At 42.8% G+C, this 19,931-nt stretch overlaps 2 protein-coding genes and 1 long non-coding RNA gene across 3 annotated transcripts in view; 2 read left to right on the forward strand and 1 right to left on the reverse strand.

Annotated features, from left to right (window-relative positions):
- Positions 1 to 1,854: 1,854 nt before the first annotated feature.
- LOC310849312 lies at positions 1,855 to 7,540 on the reverse strand. The gene is made up of 2 exons (XR_014566840.1): positions 6,062 to 7,540; positions 1,855 to 5,579 (listed from the first exon to the last, which is right to left on the reverse strand). It is a non-coding gene; the product is annotated as an uncharacterized lncRNA (long non-coding RNA).
- Positions 7,250 to 15,853, forward strand: DSCC1 (DNA replication and sister chromatid cohesion 1). The gene is made up of 9 exons (XM_083749310.1): positions 7,250 to 7,530; positions 9,108 to 9,276; positions 10,253 to 10,387; positions 11,972 to 12,062; positions 12,778 to 12,916; positions 13,601 to 13,653; positions 14,326 to 14,480; positions 14,747 to 14,895; positions 15,276 to 15,853. The coding sequence occupies exons 1-9, from the start codon at positions 7,358 to 7,360 to the stop codon at positions 15,382 to 15,384; spliced, it is 1,173 nt and encodes a 390-aa protein (XP_083605436.1). The 5' UTR covers positions 7,250 to 7,357; the 3' UTR covers positions 15,385 to 15,853.
- Positions 15,854 to 18,114: 2,261 nt separating this feature from the next.
- TAF2 (TATA-box binding protein associated factor 2) overlaps positions 18,115 to 19,931 on the forward strand; it is a 61,571-nt gene continuing 59,754 nt past the window's right edge. Inside the window, exon 1 of the mRNA XM_083749013.1 lies at positions 18,115 to 19,517. Coding sequence (XP_083605139.1) covers positions 19,462 to 19,517 — 56 coding nt within the window. The 5' untranslated portion in view covers positions 18,115 to 19,461. The remainder of the gene's footprint in view (positions 19,518 to 19,931) is intronic.

The raw sequence follows: 19,931 nt of genomic DNA on the forward strand, positions 1-19,931 counted from the left end.
GGAGATTCTTAGCCACTTTGAGACTCCTTAGGGTAGTGATAAAGCGGGATATCAAATCCAAACTCTTCTTGGCAACCTTCCCTTTCCACCCACCCACCCCACGCATGCTCCTCCTCCCTCCAATGATAATGGGCAAATCACTACCAGTTGTTTTTTTTAAAAAAAATGGGAGTAGATCACAGTCCCTTGGACATTCCTGATATACTGTATATAACCTTTTGAACCGACCTCTGCTCTGAAGGCTCCTGCCCTCTAATTCCAAATGTGTGTCATGTGATTACATGATCTGCTTCACTGCATAAAAGGTAAAGGGACCCCTGGCCATTAGGTCCAGTCGTGGCCGACTCTGGGGTTGCGGCGCTCATCTCACTTTATTGGCTGAGGCAGCCGGCGTACAGCTTCTGGATCATGTGGCCAGCATGACTAAGCCGCTTCTGGCGAACCAGAGCAGCACACGGAAATGCCGTTTACCTTCCTGCCAGAGCGGTACCTATTTATCTACTTGCACTTCATGCTTTCGAACTGCTAGGTTGGCAGGAGCAGGGACTGAGCAACGGGAGCTCACCCCGTTGTGGGGATTCGAACTGCCGACCTTCTGATCGGCAAGTCCTAGGCTCTGTGGTTTAACCCACAGCACCATAGTCTTGCCTTTATCTCTGCTTCTTTTAATTTTCTCTGCATTACACAGGTCCATTGGCTGAGGTAGACTTCTGAGTGACAGCATGCATTTCCACTCATCCTGGTACGCTTGTGCCACACTGCACACCGTTGTGAGAAAATAACCACACCGAAGAGAACGAAACAACAAAGACCTTGTAGCACCTTAAATACTAGGGCTTGTGTCCCACAGTAGTCCTAGTGAAATGAATGATTAGGACTAATTTAGGCACATTAATTTCAATGTGTCTTACTTGAGGTGAGGAAATAACTGGATACCACCTTTCTGACAGTAAGAGCTGTTTGCCAGTGGAATGGTCTGCCTCAGGATATGATGGACTCTCCTTCCTTGGAGGTTTTTAAGCAGAGGTTGGCTGGCCACCTGTCATGGATGCTTTAGCTGAAATTCATGCATTGCAGGGGGTTGGAATAGATGACCCTTGGGGTCCCTTCCAACTCTACGAAGCCTAGCATATTTATTATTATGGCACACGCTTTCATGGAGTAGACTGCCTTTCATCAGATGCATAAAATGTTATCCTGAGTTACAAGTGTACACCTGGGGGGGGGGGCAGAACTGTAAACAGTGCAACCAGAGGGAAATGAAATACAGAAAGTACAACAAGGATAACAAAATCATTTGGGGAGCTCCTGCAGACAACCTGTGTATTTCACATTTATCCTGATTTTCTCGCACTAAGCTCATGTGCCAATAGTTAACCTGGGTTTGAATTTACACACACCCTATTGGAAAAGAGACGATTGTAACAAAATGGTTTATCGATTCACAATGATCAGTCCAGAAACTTTCTGGGAGGGCTACGTTTGACCTTGGGTGTGAGGTTCCTGCTGGGGACACATTAGATAGCTACATTTCCCCCCCCCCAAAAAAAACAATCCAAGTTTGTTATGGTTTTGCCAACAGCAGTGCTGCCTGATAATGGTCTCCTTGGCATCTTACCAGACATGCTTTTCTTATCAAGTAGCGTCAACACAGGTGCCAAAGTCACACATTGGCTGTCAATTGTCTTCGGTACAAGGTTCAAACTCCCAAGCACCTTGCACGCAGCTGGACTTTTAAATTGCTGTCATCCATTTTAGACCCACCATGGCTGTTCTGACATTTAATGAATTCAGTGGTGCCTTAGAGCTAGAATGGCTGGAGTAACAGCTATTAAGGTAGACTATTCCCAGATGTTGCTGGGTCTCTAAAAAGTAATTTTTATTGATTTTATGGAATACAAAGATTTAGAATAACCATACAATGTGGAAGGCACTTAGTTCAAGAAATAATTAATACAGAAACATGCAATAAACGAAGTAAAATTCAGGATGCAGGGGTAGGAAGGGTACAGATTAGGAGTTTGTTTATGCATTTCTTAACAATAAACAGAAAGTCTGGTCTTGGATTTAGGCATTGATGTATATAGACAGCATATTGGGAGGGAAGATTGTCATCGTAGAGCAACCATGGATCTGAATGCTGGTCACAGGTTAAAATTGTGCAAGTCATCCTTTACATAATTAATAACATCATACCATGTTACAAATAATTTGTTTTGCCCTCTTGCTACTTTTAAAGTGCATTTTTCCCAATAAGGCTATCTCCCACAGATTGTTGTACTAGGTTAAGAGGGTAGCCCCATTTAAATCTTTCTAGTGTCTGGTAATAATTCCCCTGGCAGCTAATGATGAATGGGACACCATCTCTCTGTAGTATGTGGGTACATTTCCAGCTTCAGACAAACTGAGGTGGGGAAGTGACCAATTTCTTGACAAATCGAGATCCAGAAGGGTTGTATTTTGGGAATCCACCAACCGGTTTCAAACTTCCTGTACTAATGAGAAATAATTTGATTTCCCCCCTGAGTATTGTCATATGTCCTTTTCTTTTTGTTGCTGCTCAAAATGTTCACAGTTTACTCCCTTCCTTCCTTCCGTGGCTTCACTATTCTGCAGCCAAAACCCATTGCTTATTTCTGCCTTATTTCCTGGCCCAATGTAACATCCCTGAGTAACTCTACCGTCAGTCAAAGTAGAGTGACTGTCCCAGGAAGCAGATGAAGGGTAATGTGGAGGCAAGTGGTCTCTTCCCTGCCCTGGCCCTGTGGACTACCTTACGTTACCTAAGCAAGCTGACTACCTCCAAGTGCCGTGGAAGATGGTGGTCCATCAATAGCAAGGAAGCAAGATTCAACTGCCACTCAATCAGAGCTTGGATTGGGGTGGGAGAAATCACCCTTCTCAACAGGCAGCAAAATGTATTAAGCTGGTGCCAACGCTTCAAAAACTTACCAGTTGCAAGTAATTGCACGACAGCTCAGCAAAAGAAATAAGACTCTCTGCCATGTGTTTATTTGCTTTGCTTCCATTTATCTAATGAAATCATGTCAGTTCTGTAGTTTTGCTTTTACTTGAAGTCTATCAAATGTAATGTTTAGTTTTCATTTTGATCAGGTGCAACCAGAACTTGATTTTTTCCCCAGTCTCAATTGTGTTTAGCTTTTATTTTATTCTGCCTGTTACAAAACAACAAACCTTGTGCGTGTGAGATTATCTCCTAGGAAGAGTAATTTGGGGGCGAGGGAGATAATCACAACTTTGCAACTACCTAATTTGGTTGTTACAGTGTCACTTCACTGGATTGATTCACACTTAATGTCCAGCCATGGTTTCTTTTAAAGACCATGAGTTAACCACAAGTTGTCCCTCAGATGACCAAATAAACCACAGCTTTATCTCCATTTTTTTGTTTTGTTTTCCAGCTGCTCTTGCCTTGTTCCTTTGTAAAGATCTGAGGAATGGCTAAACAAATCAAGAAAAGATGCTCAGATGGGACATAACTCCAAGCCACAATAGCTAAAACAAACCAAGGATTATAAACCAACAACAAATAATGTCTTCAGAGCAGTAATTTTACAACCCATGGCTTAGCATTATGTGCAGACTAGACCATTTTATGACATACATTTAGGAAAACAGAAATATAATTTTCGTCCAGCCAGTCTCCGACAACAAAAGAGATTGGCAATCTTGAACTAGGTCTGCATGAGACAAAAGTGTGACTTACTCTGTGCAAAATACAAATCTATGGCTTTGGTGGTCCCAATAGAAATCTAATTAAGGTTGCAGGATCTGTTGGGAGTACTAATGCTGTGAGCCTTCCGTCATACCCTCAGCCTGCAATTATGTGCAAATAAACCTTATATTTAGTTACCTTCTAATGTGAGCTTAAGTTGGGGGGATAGCGGAAGCATTCTCACTTCAGTTGCTATCTACAAATACACACTTGTATATTGGATGGGTGGGGCTGGTTGTCTCTGCTGCATTTCGGATCTGCTCCGTAGATATTATGGTCCCCATATGTTAGTTGTTGTAGTTTATATTGCTATTGAAGAGGATAGCTTGTGGTTTACATTGCTATTTAAGAGGATATCTTACCTAACCGTTCTGTCTGCTCTAGAAATTTAGAATTTTAATTCTATACACATCAATACTTACTAATACCAAGGACCACCACACTGGTTGTGTCCACTCTGCTCTATTTCCAAAACATGTTGAACGTAACACACAATTCACAAACTCGTCACACCTAAACAAGAGACATCCTGTGGTTAAAAGAACAAACACAACTAGCTTTTTAGGCCAAGCTACACTAGGCAATTGACAAACCCACAATATGTTTGTGGGCAATTTCCAGCACCTCCTTTCTCTAGAAGTCAATCGGCCCCATTATAATTGCCTCAATTTATGACGGTTATCTGTGCTAGTCATCTTCCATTTTTGCCACAAACAGCCTTGACTGTTATGATCAGAGGCTCACGAGAAACCAAAAGAGGAGCCAAAAATCCTCTGTTTTTTATATCATCACCAAGCCTTTTAAAAGTCTGAAAATTATTATTAAAGTTGGTTCTTTCATTTTGGTGGCTGCTAACCAAATCCAAACCAAAAATCTATATGTACATTTTACAGCAGTCCACAAACATGCTACACATTAAGTCATACTTACCCTTCAAAGTATTCTGCACCACCTGCATCACAGTATGCCAAAAGTACATGCAAGGAGCTGTGTACCCAATGTGATCCTGCAAACCCAAGCAATAGTAGCTCTTGAAACATGGACAGACAGCACAAGTATTTGCCATTACTTATCCTTCCCACACCCTTCTGCAATAGGTAAGTCAGTGGTCACAGTTACAGTTCTGCAAAAAGATGAATTAAGACAGTGACACAATCACATGCTGAAGACCACAAGCCAGTGTGTGATCCCATTCCCAAATCATGTGCTCCATTTGCAAGAATGAATCCAGCTGCTGTTTTTATGAGGAGGTACATGCCACAAACTTTCTCCAGCAGTGAAAGCAAGCAGGAAATGAACAGTCAGTATCTGCTGAGCTTTCTGGAGTAGATTTCTAGTTGTGTTTCACGTTTGTGAATGCAACAGGTTTCACTTTGTATGTGCTGTAACAGTCTGCCCCCATGTGGCTTTATTTGGGCATAGAATGAGACTGAGGAGTGCCTTTCATACGGGTGGGGAATGTGTGGTCTTACAGATGTTCTCAGACCACTCTATTCCTTCCCAATAGCAATCCTGGCTGGGAGAAGTAAGAACTGAGGGTTCAATAGCAACTGGAAGGCCAAAGATAACCTATCCCTGCACTATAACAGTCTCCCCTTGAGAAACAGAAGATCTTCAATGATAAACAAAGGGTTGCCAAGTTGGTCACCAACGGTCAGGCAGTTGCTATTTGCCTCAACAGTGTGGCTAGGAAGGGAACAGCAATCTGCAAGTGGGCAGCAACAAAGGAAAAGCAAGACACTTCTGCCCATTCCCAAGGCTTCCCTTGTTGCTTTCACATCTGTGTGACCACCCCACAAGGCTAAGCTGTGAGCACTGGAGGCCATGGGTGCTTTGGCACCCACTATGCAGAGACATCACCTTCCCAACAAAAGTCCGTATAGTTAAAGCTATGGTTTTCCCAGCAGTGATGTATGGAAGTGAGAGCTGGACCATAAAGAAGGCTGATCGCCAAAGAATTGATGCTTTTGAATTATGGTGCTGGAGGAGACTCTTGAGAGTCCCATGGACTGCAAGAAGATCAAACCTATCCATTCTTAAGGAAATCAGCCCTGAGTGCTCACTGGAAGGACAGATCGTGAAGCTGGGACTACTTTGGCCACCTCATGAGAAGAGAAGACTCCTTGGAAAAGACCCTGATGTTGGGAAAGATGGAGGGCACAAGGAGAAGGGGACGACAGAGGATGAGATGGTTGGATAGTGTTCTCGAAGCTACCAGCATGAGTTTGACCAAACTGCGGGAGGCAGTGGAAGAGAGCGCATGGCGTGCTCTGGTCCATGGGGTCACGAAGAGTCAGACAGGAATAAATGACTAAACAACAACACCATAATATATTTGTGGGGATGAGGCCCCACAAAGTCAATGGGCAAAGTTGAAGCCCTTCATTGTGGGCACCCAAAATCTTTGGCACAATAGCTATGAGCACCTGTCAAGAGCACCTGCCAGGATTTGTGCCAGAAACAAGGCTGAAAAGACCAAAAGTGCTCCAAAGTTCCAGCTGAAACACAAAGCCATGGACCGTCCTCCCATTTAGGAGGACCATGGGGCTAGCTTGAGTTTGGTGAGGCTGGTCCAGAGCCTGGGAATACTGTTCCACACTGCCCAGGAAGACGATCCAATCTGCACCTCTGTGGCTCACCACAGGGGGAAGCCGCACGAAGAGCAAAACACAATTCTTTATACAGCCTTTAATCTGCTCCCAAACTCAAAAGGAGAGGCAGTCTGGTGTTGACCCATTTAGAGGTAATATATACTGCAATGTGCCCTACATATGTCTTCCCTGGAAAAATGGTCTGGAAGCTGCAACACGGTTATTGGCTGCAGCCAGACAGGATCATGCCATTCCAATCCTAAAGATACTGCATTGGCAGCTGCTAAGTCACCAGGCCCGGTTCATGGGCAGCTGGCAATCTTGTTTATATGTAAACTCCACTGAATTCACTGGATTAACATTTGCATAAATATGCGTAGGTCTAGATGGAAAAACCTTAACTTTTGCTTTTTAAAAAAACCAAAAACCCTTCCATGCGCTTTTTTTTTTGCTTGTGCGGTGCAAATAGTTAAAGATACTGTAAACTGCGAAGAGCATTGTGTTTTGAATACTGTATAAATAGGAAAGTTAATTGCAAATAATCTACCACAGACTCACAGAAATGTACAGCTGGAGGATACCATAGGGCTTATGTAGTCCTGCAATGCAGGAATCTCAACTAAACACTAGTGAAATAATTCTGGATTAGGAATAATTTTTTTAAACAGAGAACACAGAAGCTTTAACTTCTTTAAAAAATTACAGGGATTAAAAAAAAATCCCTCCCTCTCACCTTCTATTTCACCGAACATGCACAAGAACCACAAGATCAACCCTTAAGTAAAAGCCGCGCGCTCAGTACACCCGCAAGAGCGCCAGCGATTTTTCACCCTCGCGCCCAATCACAGCCTTGCCGCTTTAAGTCCCCTCCCACCTACCAATGAGAAACGTCTAGCGCCAGGCCCCGCCCACTCCGGGCGGTTTTTGGCGCGCTTTTGGAGCAGGCCGCTTTTCCTCCGCGCGCCGTTGCTAAGAGACGGGGGAGGAGGCCGTTATTTCCGTTACGGGCCGCACACCCCCCGCCACGAGGATGAGGAGCCGCGAGGAAGTAGACGCCACCCTGCACGTCGCCAAGTTGGACCCGGCGGAGCTGCTCCCCGCGGCGCAGTGCCTTAGCTTCAGCGCCCAGGCGGCGGACGCCGGGGAGTGCCGCCTCTTGCAGCTGGAGCCGGAGCTTTGCGCCGAGTTGGAAGCGGGGCGGAGGTACGCATGCGCACGCTGCGGGGGGGGGAAGCGGGTAAAACGGTACTTTCTAGCACTCGGCTCTGTGGTTGGGCGTGGCTCTAGTCTACGGCGACCCCAGGCGGCCCGGAGGGTTAATAGCATGTCCTAGGTAGCTCCCACGTGGAGACCTCCTCACGGTTTTTATATACAATACAAGTCCAGAGACACCCCTTCCTTACTAGGATGACTGGCTTTCCAGATTTTGGAGCAATTAACATTTACCACTTGAAAAGACCGCTTTGAAAGTGTGCCCCGCTTTAAGTGTCAGCCAGTTGTTTTTTTAAAAAAAATATTTTAAAGTGTTATTAAATTTATTTTATTATTATTATGCATTAATTTTACCCAGCCTTTTCCCCCTGGTGGGATTCAAGGCTGGACTACAGATGAAAAAAGAGAACTGCCTTACTCGCCTTTATGTCAAGGCAGGATGATCAACATTTAGAAATTGTGGGTTGCAATGCATTCGTGTTTTATCAGATTGCTATTCAATAAGTCCTGATGGTTAGTGACTTAAGTTGGATGCATCCTGTATGCAGGATTGTAAGCATTTATACTTACTGCACTGGCTCCCGGTGGAGTACAGGGTCAGATTTAAGGTGCTGCTTTTGACCTTTAAAGCCCTTCACGGCCTAGGACCCTCGTACCTACGGGACCGCCTCTCCTGGTATGCCCCACGGAGAGCCTCAAGGTCCATAAATAACAACACCCTAGTGGTCCCAGGCCCTAAAGAAGTTAGATTGGCTTCGACCAGAGCCAGGGCCTTTTCAACTCTGGCTCCGGCCTGGTGGAACGCTCTGCCTCATGAGACCAGGGCCCTGCAGGATCTGATTTCTTTCCGCAGGGCCTGTAAGACAGAGTTGTTCCACCTGGCCTTTGGCTTGGAGCCAATTTGATTCCCTCCCTCTCTTTTTTGTTCTTTTTTCTTTCTTTTCCTTCTCCTCCTGCGATGAGGCTACATTTTAATATTTTAATGTTGTTTTTTATTTTTGTTTTTAAGTTGGAATCATTCATCTTGTTTTTATTATTGCTTGTAAGCTGCTCTGAGCCCGGCCTTGGCTGGGGAGGGTGGGGTATAAATAAAAAATATTATTATTATTATTATTATTATTATACTTCTGGTTACACCTTAGTAGATCGCAGTGATGCAGCTTTAGACTGCATGACATATTTGTACAGTCTATACACAACAAAGTGTACTGAAATAGCAAAGACTTGTGGCCTGCCTTATTGTCTGCACTTCTGGGTTGTTAAAAATAACAACAACACAGTGAAGCATGTGTTGAACTAGGGCCCAAATGTTGTGAATCAAATGGGGAGAATGAAGTTAGAGTTTGGCTGGTTTTTTGCTTGTTTGTTTTTAACATTGAGCAAATCAAATTCATTATTTTTATACATAATATGCTCATATATAGTAGTGTTAGCAACAATTGATACCTAGCATCATTTCATTATTTTAAAAGTTTGCTATTCAGAAGTAAATGCTGCTTTAAAAACCCAAACAAACCATTGCTGCAGCAACTCTGTATTTAATTGTCTTGTTTTGTTTTGTTTTGCAGCCTGGTGATCCGTGGAGACCGCGATGAACATGCTGTGTTGTGCAGTAAAGATAAAACCTATGACATGAAAATTGCAGATACCTCTAATACATTGCTTTTCATACCTGGCTGTGAAACTCCAGAGCAGCTTGGTATAAACAAGACAGCTTCTAATATACTTTACACTCAGGTATTTTGTGTGTGAGTAAGAGACTTTTCTGAAGCCAACTGCAAATGGCTATCTTTGAAAATGTAGGTTCTTACCCATTCCCATTTATATACTCTTTTAAAAAATAGCACATTTATATCCTTCCTTCCATGGCATTCAAAGTGGTTTATAAGGGGTGGTCCTATCTTATGCTTAGTGCAATTCTATGATTTGGGTTAGCGTAATAAGAAGGATTGATCCAAGATAACCTAAAAAAGTTAATGGCTGAACAGGAATTAGAACACAGAGCTGGTTTTGGTGGTTGGATGACCCAGTTTCAAATCAGGTGCCATACATAGCATTATTATTTTTCCCCATTTCTAGCTGCATGATTTACAAGCATCTTATTTCTCCTAAAGAAAAAGTGTATGTGACAGAACACTAGCATGAATTCTTTTCCTATTTGAAAGTTGCCATTTTGGTGGCAAGAAGACCATGAAGCAGATACAGGAGTTATTGTGGCCTTGCACGTCCATAGGGCAAGTCCTATTTGTCTTTCATTGGCCCACCACCCAAATGCAAAAAGAACAGGAGGGAGGCACGGAACCATAAGTAATGGAAAAAGGAGAAACGTCTTCTGCAAAAGTACCTACAGTACCAGCTAGGCAGCAATGTTTGTGCTAGCAGCTTCAGCTGTTCTACAACATTTTGAAGTTTTAAGATTGCTCCCACAGATGGAACTTGTGTTCTGCAACACATTGAGCTTATAAATCTTATTAGTTGTTGCTTTTGGGAACACGTTTCTCCTTTTTGCATTCATTCTTCTTCTCACCACCTCAGTGGCTACCTTCCGTTGGAAACTGAAAAGGTGCCCTCCGAAGGAGCATCTAATATGCCAAACAGAGGGGCATCCTGATATTTTCATTACAAGGTCTGGTGCTGATCAGGGGATCTCTGTCTGCGACTGACAGATTTAAATATTAGTCATGGCAAATTCCAATTAAAGCTATTGCTATAGATTGCAGGCTTCTCTAATAATTACTGGGAACTAAGAAGATGCCGACCTAAGTTAAAGAAACTCAAGAAACTTCTGATGGAAAATCCTTATGAAGGACCAGACAGTGAAAACGAGAGAAGTTCAACTAAATCAAAGGTAAAAATGGGAGAGGAGTTGGTGGAAAAGCTTCCTGGGCATCAGCTTTTAAAAAATGCATAGTTTAGATTGCTCTTGTGAAAGAATAGAAATGAAGCTATTAAATGATTGTAAGGTAATGAGTGTAACTGGTGAATATCAAGTGATATTAAACACTGCCCTACCTTACACCAATCCTGTAAGGTAAAAGTGTGTATTATTCTCTCCCTGTTGGTGGAAGTGAGCTGAGTAGGAAGGGAGAGAGAGAGACTTGGCTAAGGTCACTTAACGAGCTCACAGCAGAGATGAACTTTGAATCCTCTGCTTCACCTTCTCTGTTACCCAATGCTAGTTCTCAAAGGCTTATGTTTCAAAACATAAAGCTAGCTCCAAGAGTACCAGAAGGTTCATTCCTTTTGGCTTCTCTATAACCAACAGATTAGTGGATATCGTGTTCAAGAAGATGGGAATCTACTTCTATTTAACACATACAGTGGTACCTCAGGTTAAGTGCTTAATTCGTTCCGGAGGTCCGTTCTTATCCTGAAACTGTTCTTAACCTGAAGCACCACTTTAGCTAATGGGGCCCCGATGGAACACAATTTCTGTTCTCATCCTGAAGCAATGTTCTTAACCTGAAGCACTATTTCAGGGTTAGCGGAGTCTGTAACCTGAAGCGTATGTAACCTGAAGCGTATGTAACCCGAGGTACCACTGTAATTCAAAACAATTAAGGTTGTCAGAAAAATTATATTTTAAAGCGTTTGAATTACTTCACAAATCTTAAAAATAAGTTGATGGGGTTTTTTTTCCCCTTCCTCTTTTTGACATTGTTACTTAAGATGTTGGATTGGAACTAAGTGGTTTCTAGCTGTGATGGGTTAAAAGAATATGAAAAAATGGGTTTTTATAAGTAAAAATCTAAGATTGTAACAATTTAAGAATAAGATCTGGGTAACAAAAAGAGGGAAAGAAATTGTTGAATTAATAATTTGATTTGGAATACAAAAAAGGGTGGTATGAGGGGGTCCGAGAAACAAGTAAATGAAAAATAAGGAGATGGAAAGATGGATTGTTTTTAACAATTTTTGTTGGATATATTTTCTTTTTTCTGTTTTTTATTTTTTGTAATGTAAAATCCTTAATAAAAATTATTATATAAAAAAAGACATTGTTACTTAAGTATCGTGTCATTATGATAGGTGAAGCATGTGCTGAGATAGGACTTGCATGCTGCAAGCACTTGGGATTGGTGCTCTCAAACTCCAATTTGAGAGTAATAAACATTATCTCCCTTTCCTGCACCCCCGTCTCACTGTGGGATGTAGCATTATCAATGTCAATGGAGACTCAGGGTTGTATCCAAGGAAATGTAGTTCTCCCATTAGTGCGAGTACTTCTACCTCCCCCATACCCCCCCCCCCAATATGTTCTGGAGTTCCCCCAACCTAACAAAAGAGAAGGGGGTGGTCACAGGGAGAGGAGAAGCAGTCCCATTGCATGCTAACAGTATAAATTCATTGGATATAACCCTTACAGACAGATAGTCATAAAGTCTAGTAAGAGAATAAATATTGGCTTAATACTTTTGTGTGTCTTTTACAGTACACAACAGAAGAGTTACTAGATCAAGTCCAAGCAAGTGAGGAAGAAATAATGGATCAACTGAAGGTTCTAAAAGCATGCCAAATTGAAGGTATTTGGAGATAATCTAGAGCTCATATTTTTAATGTGTGTGTGGGGGCGTCTATTTGCATTGTTTTCTCCCTGTCTCTTAGAATTCCTTCTTATCTAAAGGTTTCTGAGTTTTAAAGGTTGATTTACATGATTCTACTGTATTGTAACAAGAAAAGGAGTGGATTAAAATTACTTGCAAGGATTTTGATGGATAATTATGGGCGTATCTTCTTTTGACTGACCACAGTGGCTATGGTGACTGTAGGAAGCTCTTTTTTCCAGAAAAATAGCACAGCATTTTCTTGTTCCTACTCTAGCCTACTTTCACCAGTTTTTATTAAAAGCCAATTTTTGTGTTGTTTGTGTGGCACTCCATTTTTCAGGACAGAGACTGTGCAGATAAGATTGGGTTCCATTTTCAGGGGCTCCCATTGAGTTCTATGAGACAAAGTAACAGGCTGTAATCTTGAACACCATTTGGGTGTGCATGTAGAGGAGCACACGTGTGCGTGTGTGTGCGTGCGTGCATAGAAGAGAACTCTTTTTTGGACAACTATGCAAAACATTTCTGCAGTGTATGAATTGTCCCCGGTATCATAACAATGGGTACTTGGCTAGCATATGACAAGTGCCTCTTCTTTAAAAAGATGTGGAAGATCATAGTCTACTTTCATAGAAGAAGTTTTACCATTTCTGCTGGTTTTTGATTATGACCTTGCTTCTCTGCTTGGCAGGTTGTTGGCGGATTCTGGACTTTGATTATGAGATGAAATTGTTGAATCATGTGACACAATTGATATATACCGAGTCCTGGCCATTCAGCAAGGTCCCTTTAAGCATATGTCTTCAAGAACTCGGACCTTTAGAGCCCAAGTAAGTTCTTTTGTTAGCCCTTGCGTAAAAATGTAAGGTTCAGAATTTTAGTCCAGCATTTTAGTCCAAAATAGAAGGGCCCACCCTCACCTTCATTTGTCATTCAGAAGGTGCTCTTGTTCTGTTGGTTATAACAGCTCCATCCTCTGGACCACTTCAGATACATAAAATATCAGCAGGTGCTGGAGGGGATGTTCAGTGGAACCATAGCTGTCAACTTTCAGATTTGAAAATAAGGGATCAGCAGCCTCAAAAATAAGGGATCAGCAGCCTCACCTGTCCCGGGGACTGTCTACGGAATATCTAACAATCCGGGATAGCAGCAGGAAATGGCGCTGGAATAAGGGAATTTCCCACAAAAAAGGGAAGGTTGACAGCTATGAGTGGAACATCAACACATGGGATTTGCTTAACCCTATCCTCAATTATGCAGCTATGATCCCCAAACAAACAAAAAGAGTTCCCATTGGCACCATAACGAATGGAATACAGGCACAGTTTCTGGAAAACAGTAGGAGAATGGGGAAAACCCAGTTGCTATTTACAAACTTAAGTACAGGTGTTTTTTGTTTTTTTTCCCAAACCTGAAGAAATATGAGGATCAACTGAGATGGCCAAATTCTGTAACATATGGTAATATAATTTTTGTTCATATACTAAAAGTAGACAAAACATTTGTTCCAGGGAAATGATAGAACACATTCTTGTGAGTTATGGAAAGAGATACAGTGATGAAGGTAAGTTAGTTCCATGAGTGCATGGTTTTTTTTAAAAGTAATAATGTTAAAGCACCTGATTAAATAGTTGTAGGCAGGAGTTGACAAAAGTGAAGACAGTGTATCTGGTCAAATGTGAGTAGCAGCAGCATTATTGCCAAATTAGCTGTAATAGAGACAACCTGTTTGTTTATACCTATGCTGTGAAACACAGTTGCTGTTATGCAAATCTAAAATTCTTGCCTAGAAGTTTAAACCTTCTCATGCACACTGCATAGGTCATTGTATCATCCAGTTTAAATACAGGTTTGTGCCACATGCTTGGCTTGCAGCCAATCTTCAGTCAAGGAGAAAAGGGCACAGGGTGAGGGAGGAGGAGAGTGGCAGTGGTTGGGCCCCTAACCTGTGGAGTCTTTTTACTCTAAAACTGACAGCATACTCCCTGGTAAATATACATTGTTAGGGCACACTTACGATATATCCAAATTTGCCCAAACTGCATACTTTTAAAGTGACTGGTTTTTTTAAGAATTCAGATAAAGGATGGTATTTAATTATGTTTTACTGAGAGTGGACCAACTGAAATTAATGAACCTAATTTAGTCATGTTCCTTTATCTCAGTGGGTCTGCTGTGAGTAAAATTTAGTTGACCACCACCCATAATTTATTGTGTTCTTAATACTCATTCCTAGGCGAGACTTACTTTGAAATGAATGAAGAGAAGGTATGCAGAGCAACAGCACAGATGCTCTTACAAAACGCAGTCAAATTCAGTCTTGCAGAATTCCAAGAAGTATGGCAGCAGAGCGTCCCTGAAGGAATGACGACTAGACAGGACCAGTTAAAGGTAAAATAAAGCCAGCAGTTTACATCCATGGAAATGTTGTGTGTCAGGTGTAGAACTGGTGCTCTCAAGGCAGAAGAAAATGGAACTGCTCTGCAGGAAGAGACTCAGTATGTTGGAGTGGATCAGGCCAGAGTTCAAAACCCACCTTTTTATGGTGTTTTTGAGGATGAGGAAATGTGAGGGCTGGGTTCACCAACCCTGAGCTCTTCAAAGTAGGAGCAGGACAAAATGCAATGATTCTGTTTTCTATATCTTCTTATTTCAAGGGGTTGGCTCTTGTGGACAAATCCTCCAGACCAGAAACCATTTCCTTGCTAAATGTTGAAGACTTACCAGAAGATAACCAGGAAAGATTTAACAGTTTATTCGCAATTAGGGAGAAATGGACAGAAGCTGATATAGCTCCATATATACAGTAAGTAATAAAAATACTGAATGTTACAGAATCACAAACATACCTCATTTTTTGTTTCACGGGGCACAATTCACCATGAACATCTTCATATCTTTTAATGGAATGGCTTCACTTTTTGCAGAATAAACTTAGGTCTCCTTGCTTTTGAAGCTGTTCACAACCCAACTTTCTTATTTCCTTCTGCACCTTTTCCTGTTACTTTGTTCTTTGTTTCCACCGCTGTTCTTCAGTTAAGAGTGTGTGGCATTTGATATGATGCACTGTAATACTAGGGATAAATCCATAATTTGAATTGGAGTGTTTTAAAAGTAACTGAAGTAATTGGTCCTTCTGTGTGGTCTTTGAAGTTGCATGAATAGTGCTTGTATTCTCTTTTGCAGGGACTTATGTTCAGAGAAGCAAACGATTGGTACGTTGCTGACAAAATATGCTCGTTCTTCAGTGCAGAATGGACTTAAAGTTTATAATTCTAGAAGACCCGTTTCATAAGAAGTAATACTGATTACTGACTGAAGAGAACATAAAGACTGGTGGCTCAAATTTGGAATGGGGTTGTTGGGATTTTTGCAGCAATAGTTAAAATCCTAGGGATTTTCTGTTAATCATGTAACAATGTTGAAATGCATTGGAATTATTTTATAGATAAAACTGAAGTGTTTTGAAAAGCTAAAAATGCAGTGTACAAATACTTTCTTTAAACGTTCTGCAACTGTCTCTAGTTATTATTAAAACCTTATTCATAAAGCTGTGTTGGAATCTCAGAGGTAAAAATCTCTTGGACTGATGTATATTAAAGCATATAGTAGTATTGTAATATGTAGAGGGGCCAGTAACAAAACCCACTGAAAGAAGGAAATTGAGATATGTGTACATGTGGGGTGTTTATATATTTCTTGCCCATGGTACTGCAACCCATCTCAGTCACAGAAGGCATATTAAAATCAAATTTTAAAACCTGCTTGTGATACAGGTCTGGGGTGGGATGGGAAACAGGTCACCATGCTAACTCTTTGGACTTGGCCAATGATATCTAAACAGGTCTTGCCCTATTTGTAGACTCCTTGCTGTGGATGAAAGACATTGGATGTGAGTCACAGCTAAAATGCTCCTGTGTAGCAGCACGTCACTCGTGCCCTGTCACATTTTAAATACACTTTGCACTGTGGCAGCATGCTGCAGGTAATGTTGACTCGCATTTGAACACGACAGGGTGTTCGATATGCTTACATGGGTAACTTTATCCATGCCTCAATACGTGTGTTACAATGATAGCAGTATGACAATTACAGATTCAGGTGCAACTTGTTACTGTTTCAGGGAGCAATGATGGGAGAGGGCTATTTCCTTCATTCCCTTATGGGAATGATCAGCCTCTGTGGGAAACAGGATGCTGAATTTGATGGGCCTTTAGTTTGACCCTTCATGCGACGCAGGCAGGCAGATTGAGTGGAAGAGACCAATAGTGGGGTCCAACGTTCAAGCAGGCGGTTTCTGCATGTGCTGCAGAGGGAAATGAAGAGCAGATGGGGCTCATCAACCGGGAAAGGGAGGCCATCTAGGAGAAGGAAAACTCTGATCCTAAACCACTGGGAGAAGAAAAGGCTCAGGAGTAAATCCTACACAAATCCAGGAGTGTGTAGGAGTAAATCCTACACAAATCCAAATTAGATGGCTGGATGGTGCTTTGTATGCCTCCTTCCAGCAACTCCTGCAGCCAAGCAGATGCCAAAACAGTATTACTGTGTTTTCCTTTGGATCACATCAGTGAGGCCGAGGGGGGAGGGTCTTGTAGTCGGGGCAGCCTAGGACCTCCAGACACACTGCCCAGGCTTGCACCCCGGGAAAGTCACTGGTGCTGGTAATGCAGTGGTTTGACTTCACCCCCAGAGGTGCACTCCATTGTCTCTCCAGAGGATGCCAACAGCAACAGTCTGATCCAGCAGGACTCTTGGCGTTTGCATGGATGGTTTATTGTTATGAACTGTCAATGGGAAGATTCCCTCTATGAAAAGGAAAGAGGCACAGTCTGCTCAGAAGCACATCTACAAATCAGATCAAAGAATGCTTCTCTAGGAGGCGCTAGGCGTGCTGCTATATTTTATTGTGTTTCCAAATCCAAACAAGAATATTAATTTTGTTTCCAAAGGGGACACAGCCTGAGGTTTGTTACGGCTAAAATCTGGGTGCGGGGCTACACTGCCACCCAGCTCGTCGGACTAAGTATCCACGGGTCCCTGCGGAAGAAAAATGAGCTCAGCCGGACAGGAGCAAAATGCGGAGATCCAAGGTTTATTGCGCAACAGGTTCAAGACGAGATTGAACAGCGAGAAAGGGGTGACATGAACTTTTGAAACTCCCTCCATGTCCCAGAATACAGTGCAAAATACATCCCAGTTACATCATGAATACATTAAGGAGAGGTTGGGTTACACCGGATTAACATATAGGAGGAGGGAGGGGGGAATATGCAGAGCTGGAGATATGCGCAGATAAGCGCTTCCTGAGGGTGATGGGAAGACAATGGTCCATGTATGCATAGTTTGTCACCTGGCATTGCCCGGAGGAAAGGTTTGGCAGAGTGATTTTGACAGGATTAGGGTCTTGACACCTTACTTGAGGGATTATGGAAGACAGGGGGAGGGGTGATGGAGTCCTCGAGAAATTGAGCAAATTGGCACGTTGATTTTCTATGGATTTTATAGATTTTAGTCCCTTTTGACATTGACAATTGGGAATAAATGGATATATTGTAGCGAAGAAGGTGAAGAAGACATGCCCCCCCCCTCCGTAACAGGTGCAAAACGAAGAAGCCTATGCCAGAAAGTTACAAAACCTAAGCATGCTCCTTCTAACTTAAGGAAGAGCCACTAAAAAAAGCTCTGAAAATGAGAATTATTTCCCAACCGGCTCCTCCGCCCTTGCTTAGGGAAGCCTGAGGCAGGAATCACTGCGCCTGCGCGCGAGCGCGAAACGCTTCCCTCAAACCACCTTCAAGCTTCCCAACGGGCGCGAGCTACTTCCCCAAAGCAAATCCAGGTCGCCGTGGTAACGGGGTCCACCAATAGGCGGCTTCGTTTCGCTCCGCAGGAGCATTCTTCGCCTTCGTGCGTACGAGTGAGACGCGGCCTCTTGATTGGCCCGCTGACGAATCTGAAACGGGAGCGCGAGGGGAGAGGTGGGGTTTAACAAACCTACTGCGTCGACGACCTTCCCGCCCACTTTAACGTAAGGTCAAAGGTTGCGAGCAAAATGGCGGCCGCCTCGCTAGAAGCGAGCCGCTGACTTTGTACTTGGAAGCGGGCCTAAGGGGAGCCGCCGGCTGTGGAGAGAGACGCCTCGCCTCCTGGGAGCCGCCGTCCGCCCAGACTTCGCTCTCAGGCCCCGGCGGGACCCTTCTTAGAGGAGGCCTCCGAGCTGCAGCCGTTGCCTCCCTCGGACGTCATTCTTCCTCACAGGATACCCACCGCCTCCCTAAAGCAACTCGCTTTTCATGAGGACTAGCGAGGGTCCCCTCAACAAGGCAGCCGCGCCCGCTGAAGTATCCCCCCGTGGGAGTTTAAGTTGCGGCAGTTCCTCGCCTCAGAACAAGCTCTCCCTCCTCGCCCCAAATTCCTAGCCGGAGCTTCAGTAGCCCTCATGCCCACCTCATTTCTAGCAACACATCCCTGCCGTGAAACGGGAATCCTCCTGGGAGACCCACAGGAAAAGCGTTCCCTTCCTAGACAAGCTCCAAAAGGAAGCGGGCTCCATGCTGGCTAGATATCTCTAGACCTTGACAGCTGCCAACGCACCTGCTTAAACCAGATGCGACCTCTCAGATCAGGAGACCCCTTGTTGGCATCGCCTTTGTAGAGAAAGGCTGTACCCGGCCCTGGCTCAAGGAAGGGTAACTACAAACCCTTAGGATAGTTTGGGGGCAGCTCAGCAGCAGCTTCGCCCACTTCTAGGTCCAGATGCTGCCCCCACAAATCAGGAAGGTTGCATACTGCATTATGTCGGGATTCCTTCTCCCAGATAGAAACCTAGTCAGTGATCAGTTTTTGGTCTAAAAGTGCGCCTATCAAGTTAGCCAGGAATCACTGGAAACTGCTGTCGCTTCTTTAGTAAATAGACTACAAGACAAGAGATCTCTCTTTTTTTGCAGTTGTAAATAGCTAAATGCCTACACAAAAAAGAGAGATATATCTAGAGGATTCAGAAGTTGTCATCTTTTAACCTGGGGTGGGAGAAGTTCTCTTTCTAGGAAGGATCCCCTTACCTTATTAAATGTCAGTAAGTTGCACAACAGATACTAAGTTTGATACATATATAATTCTCCCTAATTTAAGAGGTCAGTATTAGTAGGTTGGGTCTCCCGAAATCTGAAGTATTCACACTCCAAAAATGCTTTATGGGCAATGTTGCCTCTTTGGACATTTCTTTGGACTATTCTAAAATTTTCTGGTGAAAGATCTTTAATGGGAAGAAATCAGCCAAGAAAGGAAGAATTAAAGTTACCTTTGAAAAGACTGCTAATGAGGCTTGTGATGTGTATTTGATTTTCATCAAGGTTCAGTACTACTATTTATGATGAACAGGAAGAAAGGAGACAAGGGGTTTGAGAGCCCAAGACCTTATAAATTATAAGTATCTGCTACTGTTTCTTTTCTTATGAACATAGGTTGATGTTTTTAAACTGAAGCAATAGGCCTTTGGAGTCCAGAAAGCTGCAGGTTGTTTAAAAAAACTACATTGTGGTCAGGAAACTGGAAAGAAGTTGAAGTTGCATTTTAACAACTAGTTTGGTAATATAAATCAATTCCATTAAAATGTGGGAAACTGCATTTTTGGTTTTTCCCTGATACATGTAAATATGTACAGTGCACTCCTAACTATTTCAACTTGAAAGTACGGTAAGTCTTGTTGAATTCAGTGAGGCCTACTTTCAGATACATAGAATTAGACTTGTGACCTTAGTTCCTTAGGCATCAAAATTTGCTTGGAACATGAAAGTACCATGAATGATCCACAAGCAAGTTGAACTGAAATATTTTTAT

The sequence above is a fragment of the Podarcis gaigeae genome (genome assembly GCF_964106915.1).
Source record: "Podarcis gaigeae genome assembly, chromosome: 7".
In the NCBI taxonomy this organism is placed as follows: domain Eukaryota; kingdom Metazoa; phylum Chordata; class Lepidosauria; order Squamata; family Lacertidae; genus Podarcis; species Podarcis gaigeae.